At 46.3% G+C, this 24,158-nt stretch overlaps 1 protein-coding gene and 1 long non-coding RNA gene across 3 annotated transcripts in view; both read left to right on the top strand.

Moving 5' to 3' along the window:
* LOC120382987 (zinc finger protein 420-like) overlaps window positions 1-18,262 on the top strand; it is a 99,899-nt gene extending 81,637 nt beyond the window's left edge. The window contains exon 7 of the mRNA XM_039500527.1: window positions 16,728-18,262. Within this exon, the coding sequence (XP_039356461.1) occupies window positions 16,728-17,415 (688 nt within the window). The 3' untranslated portion in view covers window positions 17,416-18,262. The remainder of the gene's footprint in view (window positions 1-16,727) is intronic.
* Window positions 1,821-16,538, top strand: LOC120383040. Of its 2 annotated transcripts, none has more exons than XR_005588337.1 (4): window positions 1,821-2,015; window positions 4,309-4,494; window positions 14,773-14,938; window positions 16,403-16,538. It is a non-coding gene; the product is annotated as an uncharacterized LOC120383040 (long non-coding RNA). The 2 variants fall into 2 exon arrangements; XR_005588338.1 differs by having other exon boundaries at window positions 16,400-16,536.
* Window positions 18,263-24,158: the final 5,896 nt, after the last annotated feature.

The raw sequence follows: 24,158 nt of genomic DNA, 5'->3' as shown, positions 1-24,158 counted from the left end.
GTATGAGGTGAATTGAAAAATACTATTTATCATTTTTCCAGGGCAAATATTTGTAATAAAAATAATATAAAGTGAGCCTTGTTCACTTTGTATTGTGTTGTAATTGAAATAAATATATTTGAAAATGTATAAAAACATCCAAAATATTTAATAAATTTCAATTAGTATTGTACTGTTTAACCGTGCATTAAAACTGCAATTAACTGCACTTTTTTATCACGATTAATTTTTTTAGTTAATCGCATGAGTTAACTACGCTTAAGCAGTAGCCCTAGTTTCCATAAATAGACTGTTATTGAAAACACATGCTATATTTACAACTGACATGAACTTTGCAAATACAGGGGACTGAATTTGGGAAAGGGAAACCACAGGCATTTGCCTTTGAAAAACACCTACACTGATCTGTGACAGACAAGGTAAGTGTATGTGTAGCTGTGATGGTCTGTACTCTTCCCAGGGGAGGAGTGGTGGGGATAAGGCACTGGCCCCTGATGACACATGGAATGTGTGAGTGGGGGGTTCTGGAATGGAGTTGTTGAGGGGCTGCAGAGCAAGGTGAGCTCAAATGTGTTGCACCTGAAGGTTAACCAGACTCCTCCTCATGTCTGTTTGCTCCTTCAGAAGTGCTATCATCTCCTGTTGCACGTCACTCTCCTTTTGAACTCCTTTCTCAATGTCCCTGTCCATTTTGTGTGAGAGCATGATCCTCCACACCCTCTACTCAGTGTCCACTGCTCCAGAGGCTTGCATGATCCCTGAAAACAAGTCATCCTGCATTCTTTTCCTTCTCCTCCTTATCGGGGCCAGCTTCTCCACTGGTGTGGAGGGAGAGGGGAAGGCCACATTTTCAGCTGCGAAAGACAATGCACAGAGGTGCTATTGTGAGTGCATAGTCAAGGTATATGGAAAAATTGCTATATTGAAATCACTCCCGTTAGTCCATGCAAGTTTCAAGCAGTACATTTTCACTTTGGCCAGGTATTCACAGGCTGCGGTTGCAGTCCCAGCCATGGTGAGTACGGCCCAGGGGGAGAGAAGTGAGCTGCCACAAGACACGGTGGGGTGGAGGTGTCCCGGGCACTAAAGCAGGGATCGGCAACCTTTGGCATGCGGCTCACCAGGGGGGCCGGGCCGGTTTGTTTACCTGCTGCGTCCGCAGGTTTGGCCAATCACGGCTCCTGCCAGCCGTGGTTTGCCGCTCTAGGCCAATGTGGGCTGTGGGAAGCAGCAGCCAGCACATCCCTTTTGAATTAAAAAATCCCATTCAAAACAGGAAGTGCTCTCCTAGAACACTGTGAGAGGTGAGTGCTGAAGCGGCTAGCAACTATTAATATTTTAAATGATTATTTGCTATTATAAATATATATTCTGTGGCACTGGGGCCGCTAGCTGCACAATGTTGGTGAAGTGCTAAGAGTAATAAAAAAAATTAACAAAATAATGTAAAACCACAAAACTATAGTTATAGTGGATTACAAGAGAAATGCAGTTCAGTTATTTTTGCAAACATTGCAGATGGCTCAGCCCATTTGAGGTAACCTTTACTGCCTCTGCCCCTCCAATCATGGGGTTTTCCCCTCTCCCACTGTCTGGCAGAGCCTCTACCCCATTCTCAACCCTGGCTTCCGCACCCTGTCCCTGATTTTACTCTTTGCCTCCCCCCCCCCGCAGCGGTTTGACCCTCCTGTGCAGTCAGATTAGCCACTGCACAGACTCCGCCCACCTTCTCCTATTCGCCCGCCTCCTGCCCTGCACGCTTTTAACCCGCTGTGAACACAAATGCAGGGAGCACAATTCCCATCCCGCGGGCGGGCGGGCAGTGCCTTCAAATAGATGTTACTGAGCATGCCTACTTCCCTTAATGCGCATGCTCAGAAAGAGCAAACTATCACACGGGTTTAGACGGGTTGTAACATTACACCGGGGGCAAACCTGCGCTAGTCCCGCTCTGTGCCAGCACCGGGGGCAGCCCCGGGCTCTGCCGCCACCAGCCCCTGAGCCGGAGCCTGCAGGTGAGGGGCGAGACCCGGGGGAAGGGCTGGGGCCGGGCAGGAAAGTGACTCTGCACCACCGGCCCCTCCTCGCCCCAGCTCTGCTCCCGGGGGGGCGGGGGTCTGCGAGTCCCAGAGCTGCTGCCCGCCCTGACCCTCCCCACCCCCCGGCTCTGCCCCCCTGAGCGCCCGCAGGAGCCGAGCCAGCTCCGGGGAGCGAACGCCCCAGGCCGGGACAGGGACCGAGTCTCCCAGCCCGAGGGGAGGGGGCGGGAGGGAGACAGGGGCAGAGACTGGCAGGGGCAGCAGGAGCGATCAGTGGGGAGGGAGGTTCCCGGTTCCCAGCCCTGCCCAGCCCCATTCCCTGCAGCACCCCGGGGCACAGTGACTTTCCGGGGGAGAAGGGGAGGGGCAGGGAGAGGAAAAGCCAGTTCCTGCCTCTGCCTGGTCCCCGCGCTGCTGGGGGGATGCGCTGCCCTGGGGACAGTGTCGGGGGATTCCCAAAGCGGCTCCTTTGGTTCTGCTCTTTCGGTATAGCTGGAGCACACTGACACTGACAGTGTTGGCTGCACAATTTCATTCTAAAAGGACCTTTTCGGTTTCTTATAAAATGCTCAAAGTTGCTAGATGGACCTCGTGTCCGATCCATTTTGGAAATTTTTATTTTCATCTTTAGGGCTGAATTTATTTTATGAACTTTCAGAAGAACCACTTAGCCCGTTTTTGTTGGATGGGGTGGGAGGAAATTAAAAACGTTTGTTTTTGAAAGCGTTATCATTTTTTGAAGAGCTTTAAAATCTTAAACAGTTTTTCTAGAAATTTTACAGTTGTTGGAAAGAATTCCTAAGGTCAGACACTGTCATCTCTAGTCTGGTAAAAATCTGTTATGACGTCAGTATTTTAGGAGGGTTGAATAACTCTCCATTGTGCATACTCACTGATTTCATTTTTATTCAATACAATTTGTTTTACTTACTTGGGATCCACTTCTACCAGCATTTACACACCTGCTTGCCTTTGAACATGTGAGTGGTATTACCAGCTTCGTTTATTTCTGTTACTGGGAGGATTTAACATTGTCTCAGTAGACTTAATCCTCCTGGGAAGGGCTGTCAGGCTCTGCCCTGCAATAGAATCATAGGGCTGGAAGGGACCTCAAGAGGTCATCTAGTCCCGTCTCCTGCACGCATGGCAGGACTAAGTATTATCTAGACCCCCCCGGGCAGGTGTTTGTCTAACCTGCTCTTAAAAAATCTCCGATGATGGAGATTCCACAATAAAGAGACCAAGGCCAAGATCTTTAAATAGAGGAGTCTAAAATTAAGGTTTTTTTATATTCAGGCACCTGATTGCAAAATTGCTGGGCACTCAGAATTAAACCCCAATGTTACATGCTCACGGTCTTAAAAGTCAAGCAACTTACTGAGATGAATGAATATGGATTTAAGAGCTTAACTTTTGGTTGCTCTTTTTTAGTATCTTGCCTCCAGTATTTGGCCTGGCAGAATCTAGAACAGGGGTGGGCAAACTTTTTGGCCTGAAGGACGCATCGGGTTTCGTAAATTGTATGGCGGGCCGTTTAGGGGAGGGGGTCGTGGGCTGGCCCCCACCTCCTGTCTGACCACCCCCCCAGGACTTCTGCCCCACCCAGCCTCCCTGTTCCTGGACGGCCCCTCTGGGACCCCTGCCCCATCCACACACCCCCGCTCCCTGTTCCCTGACTGCCCCCAGACCCCTGCCACCCCATCCAACCCCCACTCCTTCCTGACTGCCCCCGGGACCTCTGCCCCCATTCAACCCTGTTTCCCCCCACAACCATCACCCCCGCCTCCTGACCACCACCTCAAACTCCCCTGCCCTCTATCCCACCCCTTCTGCCCCCTTACCGTGCTGCCTGGAGCACTGGTGGCTGGCGGTGCTACAGCCATGTTGCCTGGCTGGAGCCGGGCCACGCTGCCGCCGCCGCTGCCACCACGTGGCACAGAGCACCAGGTCAGGCTGGGCTCTGCAGCTGTGCTTCCCCAGGAGCTCACAGCTCCACCGCCCAGAGTATTGTGTAGGCAGCGGAGTGAGCGAGCTGAGGCTGCGGGGGAGGGAGGACAGCAGGGGAGGGGCCAGGGGCTATCCTCCAGGGGCCAGGAGCTCGGGGGTCAGGCAGGACGGTCCCGTGGGCTGTAGTTTGCCCACCCCGGTCTAGAACTTGTCTTTAGAGAAAGAACCTATTGGGAATCAGAGTGTGCAATAGATTAAAGCCTCTTCTGAAACTTCCCTAGTCACCCTGCTCTCGTGGATAAATGTGAATGTTATTTTGCAGCCTGATTCTAGATTGTCCCATCATTCTGGGGGATGGAGAAGGGAAATGTCTGAAGTGGAGCTGGTGACCTTTGAAGAGGTGGCTGTGTATTTCACTGAGAGAGTGAGCGAACTTCACCGGACCCCAGCCAGAGAGCCCGCTACAGGATCATTATGCAGGAGAATTATGAGGTTTTAACCTCACTGGGTAAGGATTCCTGTCCCCTCGGGCATTACAAGCTGGGAGGTCTCTGAAGCATCTGGGTCAGCTTCTGTGCAGGGTTCTTCACTCATCCCTCATATGTCAGGGGGTTCAGCCCCTATAGTTATCAGATTCTGTGTGCAAGACACTGTCTTCAAGGGACAGTCAATTCAGGGGCATCATGATAGTGCTACTTTTCCTGATGATGAGTTTGTCCTATGTCAAAGCCTTTGTCATCTTCCCCACCACCACTTCCCCAAGCAGGTCCTCTGGGGCATCTGACCCCTCTTTTGTCTCATAGATGGACAAATGGCTCATGACTCAGCTCTGCTTAAGTCCCCAGTGGCCAGATTGTCAAATGTTCTTCACCTTCATCTTATCTGTGATCTGCCTCAGCCAGCTGCATTAGTGGAAGGCCCCAGATGTTCGACTCTCTTCCACCACCCAGGAAGGGCATTGATCAAAGTCACAGGGCTGGGACTGGTTGCCATTAGCTCCTCCAGGACTATCTCTTCTACCCGTATGCTCAGGGTGACCATATGTCCCATTTTGGCCAGGACAGTCCCTTTTTTAAGCCCTGTTCCGGCCATCACAACTTTTTTGGCAAAAGATGGCATTTGCGCTGTTTGCTCTTGCCATCTTGATCAGTTGATAAGAGAAAATTGGACAAATGTCCACTTTTGTCAAAAAAAGTGGGGTGCAGCGGAACGTGCGGACAGGCAGTGCTTGGACAGGCAGCGATGCCAGCCCCAGCCTCACGCAGGGGGCAGACAGGACTTGGGCAAGCAACAACCCCAACCCCACATGGGGGGTGCGAGTTGGCAGGGTTTGGGCGAGTGGCTCAGGCCAACCCCATGCAGAGGGGTGGGTGGGATGGCTTGGGCCAGCCTCACATAGTGTCCCATTTTTCCTTTGGGAAATATGGTGACCCGATGCTGAACTCTTGGAAGGAGGGTATTGTTCCTGGTATCCTTTTCTGGCTGTGGTTTATCTCTGTGAAATAGTTCCTCACAGTGAAAGGGGCTGAGTTCTGGGGGAGAGTTTATGAAGTAATTTATGGGCTGGAGGAATTCTGTGGGATGTACTAATACAGTAGGAAAACAAATGAGAAAAGCTGGTCTTGTGATTCAGGCACTGCACTGGGTCATGTGGGAGACCTGTGCTCAAACTTCTATCTAGAACTCCAGTCTGAGCTCATGTAAGCCACTGTAGGCTTATGTTCTCAAAGGGTCCCAAATGAGTGAGGTGCCCATCGTGCAGTGACTTGGGTGTCTGGATTTCTTCAAAAGTCCCTGTTTTAAGCCATTTAGGCCTTAGTTCTCTCTCTGTCAAGTGGAGAGAACAATCCACTCTTTGCTGTCTTGTCTGCTTAGTTTAAAAGCTCTTTTGAGAAGGGTCTCTCCCTCACTAGGAGTATCTGGTACCTTGTAGAAGAGAAAAGATGATCCAGTGGATAGGGCTTTCAACTGAAACTTGGGAGATGTGAGTTCAATTTCCTGCTATAGAATCATAGAAATGTAAAGCTAGAAGGATCTTGCAAGGTCATCAAGTCCAGCCCCCTGCACTGAGGCAGGACCAAGTAAACTTAGACTGTCCCTGACAGGTGTTTGTCCAACCTGTTCTTAAAAACCTCCAATGATGAGGATTCCACAGCCTCCCTTGGAAGCCTGTTTCAGATCTTAATTATCCTGATAGTTAGTTAGTTTTCCTAATATATAATACAAAATGTCCCTTGCTGCATATTAAGATGGATTACTTTTCATCCTGCCTTCAGTAGACACGGAGAACAATTGGTCACCATCCTCTTTATAGATTTAGTTGGGGTTGGTCCTGCTTTGAGCAGGAGTTGGACTAGATGACCTCCTGAGGTCCCTTCCAACCCTGAGATTCTATGGTTCTGTAAACAGCCCGTAACAGTCTTCTCATATGATGTCAGGTTTCCCATTAGGTATCTTTTCTCAAGATTAAACATGATTAGTTTTTTTTTAAATCTTTCCTCACAGGTCAGATTTTCTAAACCATTTATGATTTTTTTTCCTCTTCTATGGACTCTTCAATTTTTCCACATCTTTCCTGAAGTGAGATGCCCAGAATTGGACACACTATCCAGCTGTGGCCTCACCAGTGTTGAGAAGAGTGGGACAATTATCTCCCGTTTCTGATATGACACTCCAATTAATGCTTCCCAGAATGATAATTAGCACTTTTTGGGGGGCGCAACTGCATCACATTGTTGATTCATGGTATGCGAAAGACTTCCTCCGTGATGTTGTACAAGTCACTTAGTCACATTTTTAAAAGGTGTTCAGGAGCTTAAAGATGTGGATAAGTGCTTAGGTGCCTAACTTCCCTTGGAGGCCCAAGATGTGAGGTGGGTGAACTCAGAAAGGGGACAAAAATGGAGGTAACCCTGTAGTTGTGACAATGACATTCCTGAGTTTCCAAGGATGGAATATGATGGTGGCTGCTGATCCTTCTTCATGGGTCTATGTTTGAACTGAGAAGGGACAAGAATGGTTACTCTATCTTTATGGGTCTTTGTTGCACAGAGTAACACGAGAGGATGAGTTGAGCGATCCTTGCAAAATGGAGAGTTCTCATTTCTGCCTGAAGTAGACCCCCAACAAAGTCAGCCTTGTTTATCACCACTGGGGACAACTTCTTGTTTTAGAATGTGGGGGAAGTAAGCAGGGGTCAGCCATTTGAGATAGGATTTAACAGGGAGGAACTTGGTTGTGAATCTGATCATGAAATGATAAATTTCATGACTCTAAGAAAGGGAAGGAGTGAGCAGCAGAGTAAGGACAATGGACTTAAAAATAAAGAAGACTTTAACAAACTCAGAGAACTGGGAAGTAGAGTCCCATGGAAAGAAGATCAAAGGGAAAAAAGGAGTTTAGGAGAGCTGGCAGTTTCCCAATGAGACAATATTAAAGGCACAACAAACTATCTCAACATGAAAGATAGGAAGAAAAGTAGGAGGCCAATATGGCTGTTTCAGGAGTTCTTTAATGATCTGAAAAATTCAAAAAAGAATTCTACAAAAAGTGGAAACATGGATAAATTGCTAACGGTGAATGCAAAAGAATAAGCACAAGCATGGAGGAACAAAATCAGAAAGGCTAAGGCACAACATGAGTTACATCTAGCAGGAGACATAAAAGGCAATAAGAAGAGTTTTGTATAAATACATTAGGAGCAAAATTAAAACAAAGGGAAGTGTAGGTCCACTACTGAGTGGGGAAGGAGAGCTAATAATTAATGGACACTAAGGAATGTCTACGCTACGAAATTAGGTTGAATTTATAGACGTCGATTTTTAGGAAGCGATTTTATACTGTCGATTGTGTGTGTCCCTACTAAGCACATTAAGTCGGCGGAGAGCATCCACAGTACCATGGCTAGCATGGACTTTCGGAGTGTTGCACTCTGGGTAGCTATCCCACAGTTCCTGCAGTCTCTGCTGCCTATTGGAATTCTGGGTTGAGCTCCCAATGCCTGATGGGGCAAAAACATTGTCGCAGGTGGTTTGGGGTACATGTCGTCAGTCGCCCCTCCCTCCGTGAAAGCAACGGCAGACAATCGTTTTGTGCCTTTTTTCCATGCAGACATCATACTGCTGTCAGCAAACGTTGCAGTAGGACTGCTAACCGTCGTCATCCACCGCTTCCGCTGCAACTCTGATCTCCTGGTGCCATGAATCCACCTCGCAGATCCTCTCGTCGTTCTGTATAAATATCTATTCTCATGGCATCTGTCGTCATCCACTGCTTCTGCTGCAACTCTGCTCTCCTGCAGAAGCCATACCACGGCAAGCATGGAGCCCGCTCAGCTCACCGCAGCTGTTGTAAGCATTGTAAACACCTCACGCATTGTCCTGCAGTATGTGCAGAATCTGCAAAAGCAGGCAAGGAGGTGACAACAGCGCGATCACGATAGTGATGAGGACATGTACACAGACTTCTCTCAAAGCATGGGCAATAACAGTTTGGACATCATGATGGTAATGGGGCCGGTTCATGCCATGGAACACCGATTCTGGGCCCAGGAAACAAGCACAGACTGGTGGGACCGCATAGTGTTGCAGGTCTGAGATGATTCCCAGTGTCTGAGAAACTTTTGCAAGCATAAGGGAACTTTCATGGAACTTCATAGAATATCAGGGTTTGAAGGGACCTCAGGAGGTCATCTAGTGCAATCCCCGGCTCAAAGCAGGATCAGTCCTCAACTAAATCATACCAGCCAGGGCTTTGTCAAGCCTGACCTTAAAAACCTCTAAGGAAAGAGATTCTACCACCTCCCTAGGTAACCCATTCCAGTGCTTCACCACCCTACTAGTGAAAAAGTTTTTCCTAATATCCAACCTAAACCTCCCCCACTGCAACTTGAGACCATTACTCCTTGTTCTGTCATCTGCTACCACTGAGAACAGTCTAGATCCATCCTCTTTGGAACCCTCTTTCAGGTAGTTGAAAGCAGATATCAAATCCCCCCTCATTCTTCTCTTCTGCAGACTAAATAATCCCAGTTCCATCAGCCTCTCCTCATAAGTCATGTGCTCCAGCCCCCTAATCATTTTTGTTGCCCTCTGCTGGACTCTCCAATTTTTCCACATCCTTCTTGTAGTGTGGGGCCCCAAACTGGACACACTACTCCAGATGAGGCCTCACCAATGTCAAATAGAGGGGAATGATCACATCCCTCGATCTGCTGGAAATGCCCCTACTTATACAGCCCAAAATGCCATTAGCCTTCTGGCAACAAGGGCACTCTGTTGACTCGTATCCAGTTTCTCATCCACTGTAGCCCCTAGGTCTTTTCTGCAGAACTTCTGCCTAGCCATTCGGTCCCTAGTCTGTAGCAGTGCATGGGATTCTTCCGTCCTAAGTGCAGGACTCTGCACTTGTCCTTGGTGAACTTCATCAGGTTTCTTTTGGCCCGATCCTCTAATTTTTCTAGGTCCCTCTCTATCCTCTGTACTTTGTGACTTGCTTTCCCCTGCCCTGAAGTGCAAGAATACCAAGATGAGAGCAGCCCTCACAGTTGAGAAGTGAGTAGCGACAGCCCTCTGGAAGCTTGCAACGCCAAACAGCTACCAGTCAGTCGGAAATCAATTTGGAGTGGGCAAATCTACTGTGGGGGCTGCTGTGATCCAAGTAGGCAACACAATCACTGAGCTGCTGCTATCAAGGGTAGTGACTCTGGGAAATGTGCAGGTCATAGTGGATAGCTTTGCTGCAATGGGGTTCCCTACCTGTGGTGGGGCGATAGATGGAACCCATATCCCTATCTTGGCACTAGAGCACCAGGGCAGCCAGTACATAGACCTAAAGGGGTACTTTTCAATGGTGCTGCAAGCACTGGTGGATCACAAGGGACGTTTCACCGACATCAACATGGGGTGGCCAGGAAAGGTGCATAATGCTCGCATTTTCAGGAACTCTGGTCTGTTTGAACAGCTGCAGGAAGGAACTTACTTCCCAGACCAGAAAATTACTGTTAGGGATGTTGAAATGCCTATAGTTATCCTTGGGGACCCAGCCTACCCATTAATGTCATACGCAGGTGCCCTGGACAGTAGTAAGAAGCAGTTCAACTATAGGCTGAGCAAGTGCAGAATGGTGGTAGAATGTGCCATTTGGACATTTAAAAGTGCGCTGGCACAGTTTACTGACTAGGTTAGACCTCAGCGAAACCAATATTCCCATTGTTATTGCTGCTTGCTGTGTGCTCCACAATATCTGTGAGAGTAAGGGGGAGATGTTTATGGCAGGGTGGGAGGTTGAGGCAAATTGCCTGGTGGCTGATTTTGCGCAGCCAGACACCGAGGCAATTAGAAGAGCACAGCTGGGCACCATGCACATCAGAAAAGCTTTGAAAACCAGTTTCATGACTGGCCAGGCTACAGTGTGACAGTTCTGTTTGTTTCTCCTTGATGAAAACCCGCCCCCTTGGTTGACTCTACTTCCCTGTAAGCCAACCAGCCTTCCCCCTTCGATCACCACTTTCAGAGGCAATAAAGTCATTAGTGTTTCAAAATCATGCATTCTTTATTAATTCATCACACAAATAGGGGGAAAACTTGCAAGGTAGCCCGGGAGGGGTAGGTGAGCTGGGAAGCACCGTGTGGGTTGGTGGATGATGGGAGGAGGGAATGACAAGGCCATGCTACAGTTCAAAACTTATTGAATGCCAGCCTTCTGTTGCTTGGGCAATCCTCTGGGGTGGAGTGGCTGGGTGCCCATAGCCTCCCCCACCCGCATTCTTGGGCATCTGGGTGAGGAGGATAATGAACTTGGGGAAGAGGGCAGGTGGTTATACAGGGGCTGCAGTGGCGGTCTGTGCTCCTGCTGCCTTTCCTGCAGCTCCATCCTAAGCATGTCAGTTTGCTCCCCCATTAACCTCAGCATTGCATCCTGCCTCCTCTCGTTGCGCTTCTCCCTCCTCTCATCGCGTTCATTTAATGCTTTCCTGGACTCTTCCATTGTTTGCCTCTACGCATTCTGCTGAGCTCTTTCAGTGCGGGAGGACTGCATGAGCTCTGAGAACATCTTGTCGCGAATGCGTTTTTTTTGTCTTCTAATCTGCTCTAGCCTCTGGGACGGCGATGATAGGGGGAGCGTAGAAACATTTGCAACTGCAGGAGGTAAAAAAGGGAGAGTAGTAATTTAAAAAGATACATTTTAGAGAACAAAGGGAAGACTATTTCACACTGAGTCAAGCGATTCACATTACATAGCACGTGCTTTTGGAACAAGGTCACATTTTGCCTCTTATATTGAGTGCCTGCCGGGTTGGTCTGAGACATCACACATGTTCGGCTGGGTAATAGAATTTGGCTTGCAGGCAGCCATGGTAAGGCAAAGGGTTTCGGCTTTTTCAAGCTTCATAACGTGGGAACGGTTTCAAACAGCAGTGCCTTCCTTTCCCATACCAAGCAAAGCCCATTGCATTGGCCATTTAAAAGGAGGGGCTGTGGTTTTAGGGTGAATGTGCAGCACAATCCAACACCCCCCCCAATTCTCTGGGATGATCACTTCACCCCCGCCCACTCCCCACGTGGCTAGTATCAGGGAAGATCCCTGTCAGCCAAAGATCCCTGTCAGCATGAACGGGCCTCTCCCCACCGCGTGGCACACAGCAGGGATGATTTCTTTTCAGCCAAAGGCAAACAGCCCAGCAGGATTGAGCACCTCTGAATATCCCTTTAAACAAATGTCCCGTATTTCAACCAGGTGACCATGAATGATATCGCTCTCCTGAGGCTAACACAGAGGGATAAAGACCGGATGTTTCTTGAATGCTACCAAAGCCTGGGCCCATTCGCTGCAATGTTTTGTTCTGCAATGATTCCAGACTACTTGATTCTCCCTACTGGCTTGGTCCTACCATGGAGGATGGAATAAGGCTGCACTACCCAGAAACCTTCTGCAAAGGCTTTTAGAGTACATCCAGGAGAGCTTCATGGAGATGTCCCTGGAGGATTTTTGCTCCATCCCCAGACATGTTAACAGACTTTCCCAGTAGCTATACTGGCCGCAAATGCATCCCAAGTCTTCAGGGCAAATTAATCATTAAACACGCTTGCTTTTAAACCCTGTATTATATTTACAAAGGTACACTCACCTTTGCCTTCTCTGGCTTCATGGGACCGGGAGCCCGCCTTGGGAAGGTTGGGAGGGTATTGGCTCCAGGGTGATGAACAGTTCCTGGCTGCCAGGGAGCAGGGATTCTCTGCTTGCCTGCTGTGCGCTATCCTCAACCTCCTCCTCTTCTTCCTCATCCACAAAATCCTCATCCCTGTTGCATGAGACTCCTTCCTTGCAGGTGTCCACAGACAGTGATGGGGTAGTGGTAGGGGGCCCCCCTAGAATTGCATGCAGCACATCATAGAAGTGGCATGTATGGGGCTCTGACCCGGAGCGGCTGTTTGCATCCTTTGTTTTTTGGTAGGCTTGCCTCAGATCCTTAACTTTCACGCAGCACTGCTCATTTCGTCTTTTGGAACGGAGTTCTGCCTGCATGGATTCTTCTCCCCATACAGCAATCAGATCCAGTACCTCCCGTTCGGTCCATGTTGGAGCTCTTTTGCTATTCTGGGACTCCATGGTCACCTGTGCTGATCGGCTTGCCATGCAAGCCAAACAGGAAATGAAATTCAAATGTTCCCAGGGCTTTTCCTGTCTACCTATCCTGTGCATCTGAGTTGAGTGCTGTCCAGAGCGGTCACAATGGAGCACTCTGGGATAGCTCCCAGACACCAATACCGTCAAATTGCATCCACAGTACCCCAAATTCGACCCAGCGAGGTCGATTTTAGTGCTAAACCCCTCGCCAGGGAGGAGTACAGAAATCGATTTTAAGAGCCCTTTAAGTCGACAAAACAGGCTTGGTTGTGTTGATGGGTGCAGGGTTAAATCGACCTAACGCTGCTAAATTCGACCTAAACTCATAGTGTAGACTAGGGCTATGTGGCTAGGGTGTTTAATGCCTATTTTGTTTCAGTCTGCACTAAAAAATAAAGTTAATTGTGACCAGATGCTTAACATAACTAATATTGAAGAGAAGGGGGAAAAAGACGAGCTAGAATAAGTAAAGATCAGGTTAAAGAATACATCTCTACCCCGATATAATGGGACCCGACAAAACATGAATTCGGATATAATGCGCTAAAGCAGTGCTCCGGGGCGGGTGGGGCTGCGCACTCCGATGGATCAAAGCAAGTTCAATATAATGCAGTTTCACCTATAACACGGTAAGATTTTTTGGCTCCTGAGGACAGCGTTATATCGAGGTAGAGGTGTATTTAGATAAGTTAGATGTATTCAAGTTGGAAAGGCCTGATGAAATTCACCCTGTGGTAGATAAGAAAATAGCTGAAGCAATCTCAGAAACAGTAGTGATCTTTGAGAATTGATGGAGGAAGGGTGATGTCCCAGACAACAGGAAAAAGGCAAATGTATCTTTAAAACAGTAACAAAGAGCACCCAGACTAACTTTGATACCTGGAAAGATAGTGGAACAAATTATTAAACAATCATGTGGTAATCATTGAGAGGATAACAGAATGATAAATAATGGCCTAACTCCTTATGTGTGTCCAGGCCCATGTGGACAAATTGGAAAGAGTCCAGAAGAGAGCAACAAAAATTATAAATGATTTAGAAAACCTGAATTATGAGTAAAGGTTAAAAAAACTGGGTATTTTTAATCTTAAGCAAAGGAGATTGAGTGAGAGCCTGATAATGGTCTTCAAATATTTTAAGGGTTGTTTTAAAGAGGACAGTGATCAGTTGTTCTTCATGTCCGCTTAAGGTAGGACAAGTAGAAAGGGGCTTAATCTGCAACAATGGACGTTTAAGGTAGATATTAGGAGAAACTTTCTAACTAAAAGGATAGTAAAATATTGAAAAATGTTTCCATGGTAGGTTGTGGATTCCCTGTAATTTAAGATTCTTAAGAACAGGTTAGACAAACACCTGTCAGGGATGGTCTTGGTAACTTGGTCCTGACTCAGTGTAGGGGATTGGACTTCATGACCTCTCGAGGTTCCATCTAGCCCTAAATTTCTGATTGTGTATTAGATAGCATCTGTACTTGCCGCTCTGGAGAGACTTTGGACTGCAGTGACTCTGAACCTGACTTAGGGGGTCATGATGGAAAGTAACTGAACATGATCTCCCACTAGGATGCTGTAGGTATGACAGCTAACATGAGCCATGGCAGTATAAGCAGGGGAATGTCGAGTAGGAATAGAGAGGTGGTAGTACTTCACTATACAGCATTAAGGAGACCATTACTGGATATTGTGTCAAAAAAGAGATGCTGACAAATTCGATGGGGTTTGGATAAGAGAATGATGGAAATCCTGCTTTGTAATGAGAGACTTAAGAAGCTCAATCTATTTAGCTTATCAAAGAGGAGGTTAAGTGACTGGATCATAGCAAGGAGATTTCTGAGAGCAGAAGGTTCTTTAATCTAGTAAACAAAAGCAGGAAGATGCCCAGTGGCTGGAAAATTTGTCTAGATAAATTCAGGTTGTAAATATGTTTAACAGTCATTATGGTAATTAATCACTGCATTATATTTCGCAGCGATATGGTGGACTTTCCATCATTTGAGGTCTTTAAATCAACACTGGATGCCTTTTTAAAAAAAATCCACAGTCTAACTCAGCCACAAGAGATGGGTTGATACAGGAATCCTTGGTTCTCTTATGAAGGAGATCAGACTAGATGATAATGGTCCCTTTTGGCCTTGAAATCTGTTAATCTTTGTTTGCAGGTTTCTACATTAGCCAGATATCCAGTTAATCGTGTCTCTGGACTCACGACCAAGTTCAGCAAACCACGCCTACTCAGCAAAATGCTGAAACAGAACGGGGGTTAATTGGCAGTGATGGAGACTTAGTTGTACCTCAGATCATAGGTGCCAACTTTTCCTTGCGCCGGTGGGTGATCGACCCCCCCCCCCTGCCCTGACTCCACCCCTGCCCTGCCCCCATTCCAACCCCTTCCCCAAAGTCCCTGCCCCTACTCCGCCCCCTCCCTGCCCCTATTGGACCCCTCCCCCAAATCCCCAGCCCAGCCCCACCTCCCCCCCTGAGCGCGCCGTGTTCCCCCTCCTCCCCGCTTCCTCCCAATGTTTGTCGTGCAAAACAGCTGTTTCGCAGCAGCAAGCACTGGGAACTAGGGGGGAAAAGTGGGCACGCAGCGCGCTCAGAGGAGGAGATGGAGGCGGAGGTGAGCTGGGGTTGGGGAGGTAGGGCAGGGAGCTGCCGGTGGGTGCAGATCACCTACCAATTTTTCCTTGTGGGTGCTCCAGCCCCGGAGTAACAACGGAGTCGGTGCCTATGCCAGATACCCGGAAAGGGTAGCAACTCTGCTCTACTTCCCAGAGAGTAAGTTGGGGCCATTTCCTAGACAGAGTGGATGAACCCTTGCTTCAGATCAGTGCGTCATGTGATCTTGTATAATTTATAGCTCAGTCCCTGTAGACTGGGATTGGGAAAAGGAAGGATTCTTTCAGGGTAGGTTACTCAACTCCTCGCTCTGGAAGCAGTAACAGCACTGAGCTTAATGAACAAGATCAAACACTTGTTCCCTTGACCCCCTGTGCAGGATTTCCATTTTTCATACCTGACCTGATCTCCCAGCTGGAACGAGGGCAGGAGCCATGGGTCCCCGACACAGGTGCTGACTCCATGGATGCTTCAGGGCAGGAGCATCCACGGAGAAAAATTAGCAGGTGCTTAGTACCCACCAGCAGCCAAGCTCCCCACTCCCGCCAACCCACGGGCAGCCCCGCCAACTCCTCTCCCTCCCTTCCAGTGCCTCCTGAACATTGCGGAACAGCTGTTCTGTGGTGTACAGGAGGCACTGGGAGGGAGGGGGGAGGCATGGGGATGAGGTGGGCTCAGGGGAGGGGGCATAAAGAGGCATGGTGGGGGTGGAGCCTTGGGGAAAGGAGGGGGGCAAGGCCTGGGGTGGGGCAGGAAGAGGCGGGTCAGGGATGGGACCTTGGGGGAAGAGTGGAGTGGGGGTGGGGCCAGGGCTAAGTGAAAATCAGAAGCTGGTGCCTGTGGTTCCCAATCTCCAGGGCTACAAGGAAAAGGGGATTTTAAAAGACACCCATACAGGAGAGGAATTGGTGAAACTGACCCAAAACCAATTTACTTATATCCCGTTGGCAGACATCACTGATGAGTTTTCACCAATCCTCAGCTATATTCAGGAGGTTGAATTGGTCCCTTCCTCTCCCTCCTTTGAAATAGAGTTGTGGTGGGTGGGGATTTTTTCTTCCTGATTTCTTTTAAGTCCCCAGTAATTGGTTAGTTTTTTCCATCCCTTTGCTGTTCCCTTCCCCCTCCGCACAGTGGTTGATTCCTGTCTGGTTTCTCTTTCTATCCCAGCAGGTGATGGGACAGTGAGTGAGAAAAAGAAGGAAGATCCTGAGCAGGTGGGACCACAGGTGACATTATCAGGTAGAGCCACAGGGAAAGTTTTCCAGAGTACTGAGCAGGGAGAAGCCCGTCAGAATCAGCGCAGGCCAGAGGAGCAGCTGGGAAACCAAGCAGGGGAGATCCAGCGTGGATCCACTAACAGGAGCAGGGGGTTCAAAGAAACCAAAGAGCCTGTACTACAGAGAATCGCCTCTGGAGAGGAACTGAATTTATGCAGTGACTGTGGGAGAAGCTTCCTTTGGAAATCAGTCCTTATTACTCACCAGAGAATCCACACAGGAGAGAAACCCTATAAGTGTCTAGACTGTGAGAAAAGTTTCAGCCGCAGCTCACACCTTGTTTCACATCAGAGAACCCACACGGAGGAGAAACCATATAGATGCTCTGAGTGTGGAAAAAGCTTCAATCAGCAGTCCAATCTTCTTATACATCAGAGAATCCACACAGGAGAGCGGCCCTATAAATGCCCCAACTGTGGGAAAAGCTTCAGTTACAACTCAGTCCTTATGACACATCATAAAATGCACACTGGAGAGAAGCCCTATAAGTGTCTTGACTGTGAGAAAATATTTAGCCAGAGCTCAGACCTCACTAAACACCAGAGAACCCATACGGGGGAGAGACCCTACAAATGCAATGAGTGTGGGAAAAGCTTTAGTCTGAGCTCCCACCTTATTTCACACAAAAAAACCCATAAGGGAGAGAAACCTTATATATGCCCCAACTGTGGGAAAAGCTTCAGTGACAGCTCAAACCTTATTATGCATCAAAGGATCCACACAGGAGAGAAGCCCTACAAATGCCCTGAGTGCAGGAAAAGCTTCGGTCGTCTCTCACACCTTAATAGACACCAGACAATCCACACAGGAGAGAGACCCTTTAAATGCTTGGACTGTGGGAACAGCTTTCGTGACAGCTCATCCCTCATCAGGCATCAGAGAATCCACACAGAAGAGAAACCCTAGAAGATGGGTGAAGTGAACAACAACGTGGCTGATTCCCACGAATATCGGAGGGTCAGGTAAGACAGTACTGGCCATCTAATGAGGACATGCAATAGCTATAAAGTAGATAATGAAATCACATTCCTAGAACAGAGTCGTGCAAAGCAAGAGGCAGAGATAAGATTTCCATGTTGTGATGAGATTTGATTATTACATCTCAAGAAGCTCTGAACGTCCTTTGATCAGCTCCTTTACTGAAGTTTGTTGATACAGACCTAGAACCATCTTTATCTTATGTGCTGTGACTTTGTTCTATTTTTGATACTGTTTTAGTTAATTGATACATTCAGGAGCAGAGATGGACTCAGGTCAGAAATGCAATGATACCTGGGCTCTGGGCACTGAGTTGGGATGATGGTTTATTTGTGACTTTCTTGCTTTGAATGAAGAGGAGTGGATCTCAGTTTCTCAAACTCTGAGACCTTTATCAGGAGATGTCAAGAATGTGAAGATGGGCCTCTGTGTAATGAAATGGGACCTCTGTTTGCCTGAGTGTGGAGCAAAAGCAATAGCAACAAGAGATTCCATAATAAAGTTAATCTGCACAAACCAGTGGTAAGGATGGGTGAAAAGGAGATCACAGTGCAATTAAAGCCACTGGCTGCAAAGGGAATCCAGTTTGTGTAACTGGAATTGGAAAGTGATAGAATCCATGAACATGGAAAAGATTTTCTGATACATGTGTTTCTTCTGTAACTGTACTGGCATAACTATAGGGGGGAAAAGTACTGGTACACTGCTTTGTTATGCCAGTTTAAGCTATGACCCTTGTGAATCGTTGCATTCACACAGTGCTGCACTTTTTTGAAATAACAGAACAGCATTGTGGACAGATATCCCTTGATGCAATATTTGCTGCTACACTCTATGTACTGAGGTATTTTTCTTGTGGCCCATAGTGAGATGTCTACCAGAACCTATAGGAATTCTGGGACAAGGACAAGGAGTAATGGTCTCAAGTTTTAGTGGGGGAGGTTTAGGTTGGATATTAGGAAAAAATTTTCAGTAGGAGGGTGGTGAAACACTGGAATAGGTTACTTAGGGAGGTGGTGGAATCTCCTTCCTTAGAGGTTTTTAAGGTCAGGCCTGACAAAGCCCTGGCTGGGATGATTTAGTTGGGAATTGGTCCTGCTTTGAGCAGGGGGTTGGAGCAGATGGCCTCCTGAGGTCCCTTCTAACCCTGATATTCTATGATTCTATGACTTAGTCAAACTAACAAACTCCCATCTTCTGGAATCCCATAATTCATCTGATTTTTGCAAGTCAGAAACATTTTTCAAATTGTTTGTCAAGCAACATGGAGGAAACGCTATCAAGTGCCAGGATCCAAAGGGTTGGGAGATAGCCACAGGGATGCTATGGTGATATATCTTTAGGCAGCGGCGCCAATTTTCTCCGGCGCTGGTGGGTGCCCGCACGCCCCCACCTCTGACCCCACCCCGACTCCACCCCATCCGCGCCCCTGACCCTGCCCCCATTCCAACCCCATCCCCAAAGTCCCCGCCCTAACTCCGCCCCCTCCCTGCCCCTATTGGATCCCTTCCCCAAATCCCCACCCCGGCCCCGCATCTTTCCCCAGCGCACAGCGTTCCCCCTCCTCCCCCCTCCCTCCCTGCCCCGCGAATCAGCTGTGTCGCGGCGCAAGCGCTTAGAGGAAGGGGGGAGAAGCAGGACGTGGCGGGGCACTCGTGGAGGAGGCAGAGGTGAGCTGGAGCAGGGAGGTGGAGGGGGCCATGGGGAGCTGCCGGTGGGTGCTCAGCACCCACCAATTTGGAGCACCCATGGAGTCGGCGCCTATGTCTATAGGTGGAAGAGGGTGGGCCAGAATGTCAGGATGCAGAAGGTTTCTTTCTTAGAGAGATGTGCAGGGCTCACCCCAGACCTGCAGCAACAGCACCAACATCAGAGCTCCCATCAGCTTGGAGAAGTGTGTGGCCATTATCATCTGAATGCTCCCCACTCCCTGTTCTTGTCTTGGTGGGTGAAATGACATGGGCAAGGACTGTGATTTAGGGGGCTCTCAGTATCTGTGTTCACAGACTGCAGGACATGGCAAGGTTGGGGTGCTGGCCATGAATATAGTACCACAGTGATCTCCAGCACAGCTGTTTGCCTTTGCATCCTGTTCAGCATCATCTATTGCATGTCGTTTCCTTTGTCCATGCTCTCCCTTGAGTGTATCTCTGCCTGCTGCAGAAAACCAACCTCCGTTGACAATTGCTTTATGAAATCCAGTAGTTAATGGGGAATCATCATTAGATGGGCATATTTTTAGGTGGGTTCCACTGAGATTGGTACTCGGCCTGATGCTATTTCATATTTATCAGTGATCTGGAAGCAAATATCCACAAATTATATAATGTTGTGACAGAAAGGCTGGAGGAGTGGTAAATAGTAATGAGGTCAGGGCAGCCCTGCTGAGCGATCTGGATTGCTTGATAGATTGGGCTCAGTCAAACCAAAATGTGTTTTAATACAGTCAAATACAAGGTCCTATGCCTAAGAACAAAGGGACAGATTTTCAAATGTCCATTTAGGTGCCTAAAGACTCAGTTGCCTAGTGGCATTTAATGACTTGGATAATGGAGTGAGTGTGCTTATTAAATTTGCAGATGACACAAAACTGGGAAGAGTCCCAAGCACTTTGGAGGACAGGATTAGGATTGAAAATGACCTTGAAAAATTAGAGAATTGATCTGAAATCAGTGCTTAGGAAGAAAAAAAATATATCAAATGCACAAATACAAAATGGGGACTAACTGGTTAGGATAGTGGTAATACTCCTGAAAAGGATCTGGGGGTTATAGTGGATCAAAAATTCAATATGAGCCAACACTGTGGTGCAGTTGCAAAAAAGGCTAATACTATTCTGGGGTGCGTTAAACAGGAGTGTCATATGTAAGACATGGGAGACAATGTTCCCATTCCATTTGGCACTGGTGAGGCTTCAGCTGGAGTATTGTGTCCAGAGCTGGGCACCACACTTCAAGAAATATGTAAACAAATTGGAAAGAGTTCGGAAGATATTTTCTAAACCTTAGTTTTTTCTCTGACCTATGAGGAAAGGTTAAAAAAAAAAACCTCAAAATATTTAGTATTGAGAGCAGAAGATTGAGTGGGGACCTGATAATCTTCAAATATGTTAAGAGTGTTATAAAGAGGATGGTGAACAATTGTTCTCCATATCCATTGAAGGCAGGACAAGAAGTCATTGGCTTAATCTGCAACCCAGGAGATTAGATATTATGAATAACTTTCTAACTAAAAGGGTAGTTAAGGTCTGGAAGAGGCTTCTAAAGGAGGCTGTGAAAACCCCATCATTGAAGGTTTTCAAGAACACTTGTCAGGGATGGACTAGGTTTGCTAAGTCCTGCCTCAGCATGGGGGGATGGACTAGAGGACCTCTCAATGTCCCATCCAATTTTACATTTCTATGGTTTTCAAAAGCACCTAAGTGGGTTATTTGCCTAACTCTGATTTCACCAGCTTAGGTGCATTTGAAAGTCCCAAGTCTGCCCCAAAGAATTCAGGCCCTACCTACAGAATGGGGACGGGGGGCTGTACACTGGAGACAGGTGCTCCTGAAAAGTAACTCAACATGGGATCCCAGTATGAAATGTGGCTGTGGCCAAAAGGTCTAATGTGATCCTGGAATGTATAAAGAAGGGATAGGTGAATAGGAACAAGGAGGAGGTGTGTATGGCATGAATGAGACCAATACAGGAACAGTGCATCCAATTCTGTTCACACTTCGAAAGGATATTGTTCAGAACAGTTCAGACAAGAGCTACAACAATGATTCAAGGTCTGGAAAACCTGCTTTATAGTGTGAGTATTTCAAACAAGATCATATAGTGCCCTTGATGAATATTTGGGAAGTAAGTTCTACACACAAGTGATGATATGAAAAAGCTCTTAAGGGCTAGTCTATAACGGAAATTTATATCAGAATAAGATAAGGCAGTAGTTCTCAACCTTTCCAAAATACTATACCCCTTTCAGGAGTCTGATTTGTCTTGCCTACCCCAAAGTTTCATCTGCCTTAAAAACTACTTGCTTACAAAATCAGACATAAAAGTACAAAAGAGTCACAACACACTGATATTGCAAAATTGCTGACTTTCTTGTTTTTACCATATAATTATAAAATAAATCAATTGGAATATAAATATTTTACTTCTATTTCAACATATAGTATATAAAGCAGTATAAACAGGTCGTTGTCTGTATGAAATTTTAGTTTGTACTCACTTTGCTAATGCTTTTCATGTAGCCTGCTGTAAAACTAGGCAAATATCTAGATGAGTTGATGTACCCCATGGAAGATCTCTGCGTACCCCTGGTTAAGGACCACTGAGCTTAAGGTGTGGGTTGAAGCCAACGTTCTTTATTCCAATATAGTTTGCTGTGTGTTATTCTGGTATCAGGGTTTCTTTCTTTGGTTTGCTTTATGTCACTTTGAAAGGGCATTAAACTAGGACTGTCAAATTAAAAAAATTAATCGTGATTAATCGCTCCATTAAACAATAATAGAACACCATTTATTTAAATATTTTGGATGTTTTCTACATTTTCAAATATATTGATTTCAATTACAACACAGAACACAAAGTGTACAGTACTCACTTTATATTTATTTTTATTACAAATATTTGCACTCTAAAAAAGAAAAAAGAAATAGTATTTTTCAAATCACCTAAGTACTGTAGTGCAATCTCTATCATGAAAGTTGAACTTACAAATTAGAATTATGTATAAAAAATAACTACACTCAAAAACAATGTAAAACTTTAGACCCTACAAGTCCACACTGTCCTACTTCTTGTTCAGCCAATCACTCAGAAAAACAAGTTTGTTTACATTTGCAGGAGATAATGCTGCCCACTTCTTATTTACAATGTCACCTCAAAGTGAGAACAGGCATTCACATAGTACTGTTGTAGCCAGCATCACAAGATATTTATGTGCCAGATATGGTAAAGATTCATATGTCCCTTCATCCTTTGCCCACCATTCCATGCTGATGAAGGGTTCTGCTCAATCACAATCCAAAGCAGTGCGGACTGATGCATATTCATTTTCATCATCTGAGTCAGATGCCACCAACAAAAGGTTGATTTTCTTTTTTGGTGGTTCAAGTTCTGTAGTTTCCACATTGGAATGTTGCTCTTTTAAGACTGCTGCAAACATGCTCCACCTCTCATCTCTCTCAGATTTTGGAAGGCACTTCAGATTCTTAAACCTTGGGTCAAGTGCTGTAGCTATCTCTAGAAATCTCACCTTCTTTGTGAGATGGTACCTTCTTTGTGTTTTGACAGATCTGCAGTGAAAGTGTTCTTAAATCAAACGTGCTTGGTTGTCATCCGAGACTGCCACTGGAGTGGTAGCTAAAGCATGAAGGTGCATACAAATGTTTAGCATATCTGGCACTTAAATACCTAGCAATGTCAGCTACAACGGTGCCACGCGAATGCCTGTTTTCACTCTCAGGTGACATTGTAAATAAATGGGCAGCAGCATCTCCTGCAAATGTAAACAAACTTGTTTGTTTTAATGATTGGCTGAACAAGAAGTAGTACTGAGTGGACATGTAGGCACTAAAGTTTTATATTGTTTTGTTGTTTTGTTTTTGAGTGCAGTTACGTAACAAAAAAAATCTACATTTGTAAGTTGCACTTTCACGATACAGATTGCATTACGTACTTGTATGAGGTGAATTGAAAAATACTGTTTCTTCTGTTTATCATTTTTATAGTGCAAATATTTGTAATAAAAAATATAAAGTGAGCACTATACACTTTGTATTCTGTATTGCAAATTGAAATCAAATATTTGAAAATGTAGAAAAACATCCCAAATATTTAATAAATTTGAATTGCTATTCTATTGTTTAACAGTGTGATTAAAACTGATTAATTGTGATTAATTTTTTGAGTTAATCATGTGACTTAACTGCAGTTAATTGACAGCCCTAGATTAATCCAAAGAAAGGCACTCTTATATTGTAATAAGAATGCCCATATGGGGAATTAGATTGGTATAGATACACCCGTATAACTGGTAAAACTTTCTAGCATAGACAAGCCCTAAGATGCTGGAGAGAGAGAGGCAAAATAATAGCTGAGAAAGGCAGTCCTCCTTGGTGGGTCAAAAGAAATGGAAGAAGTTTTTAATGGCAGCCTTGAAGTCATAAAAAAACTTGCTACTGGAAGAACAAACATTTTGAAATCAAAATTGTACATTAAAACAAAATCACAATAAAAGTATAGGCAATGTTGTACTATAAACCATTATGTGAGGCGATTGCTTAGCTACTAGCATCAGTTATTGTTTTCTGTGATTATTCACTATAAAACCGTACATATAAGTAGCATAGTTGGCATAATGTTAACCAAGGTAAATAATGGCATGACAAGAAAAAAAAGAGTAATGAAAATACCATTCTAAAAATAAATAAATGGAGGCGTGAAACTGCATTTACTGCAGATTACAGGAGGGGGCGTGCCATTCAGGCAATCAAAATAGCAGAATAAGGGCTTGGCTACACTTGCAAGTTGCAGCGCTGGTAGTTTGCAGCGCTGGTCGTCCAGCTGTGCAGGGCCAGCGCTGGAGTGTGGCCACACTGACAGCTACCAGTGCTGCAGTGTGGCCACACTTGCAGCATTTGCAGCGCTGTATTGAGAGTTGCATTGTGGGCAGCTATC

This window comes from Mauremys reevesii, linkage group 15, assembly GCF_016161935.1.
Source record: "Mauremys reevesii isolate NIE-2019 linkage group 15, ASM1616193v1, whole genome shotgun sequence".
Classification (NCBI taxonomy): domain Eukaryota; kingdom Metazoa; phylum Chordata; order Testudines; family Geoemydidae; genus Mauremys; species Mauremys reevesii.
The sequence above is the reverse complement of the archived record's forward strand: the minus strand, read 5'-3'. Positions and strand labels throughout refer to the sequence as shown.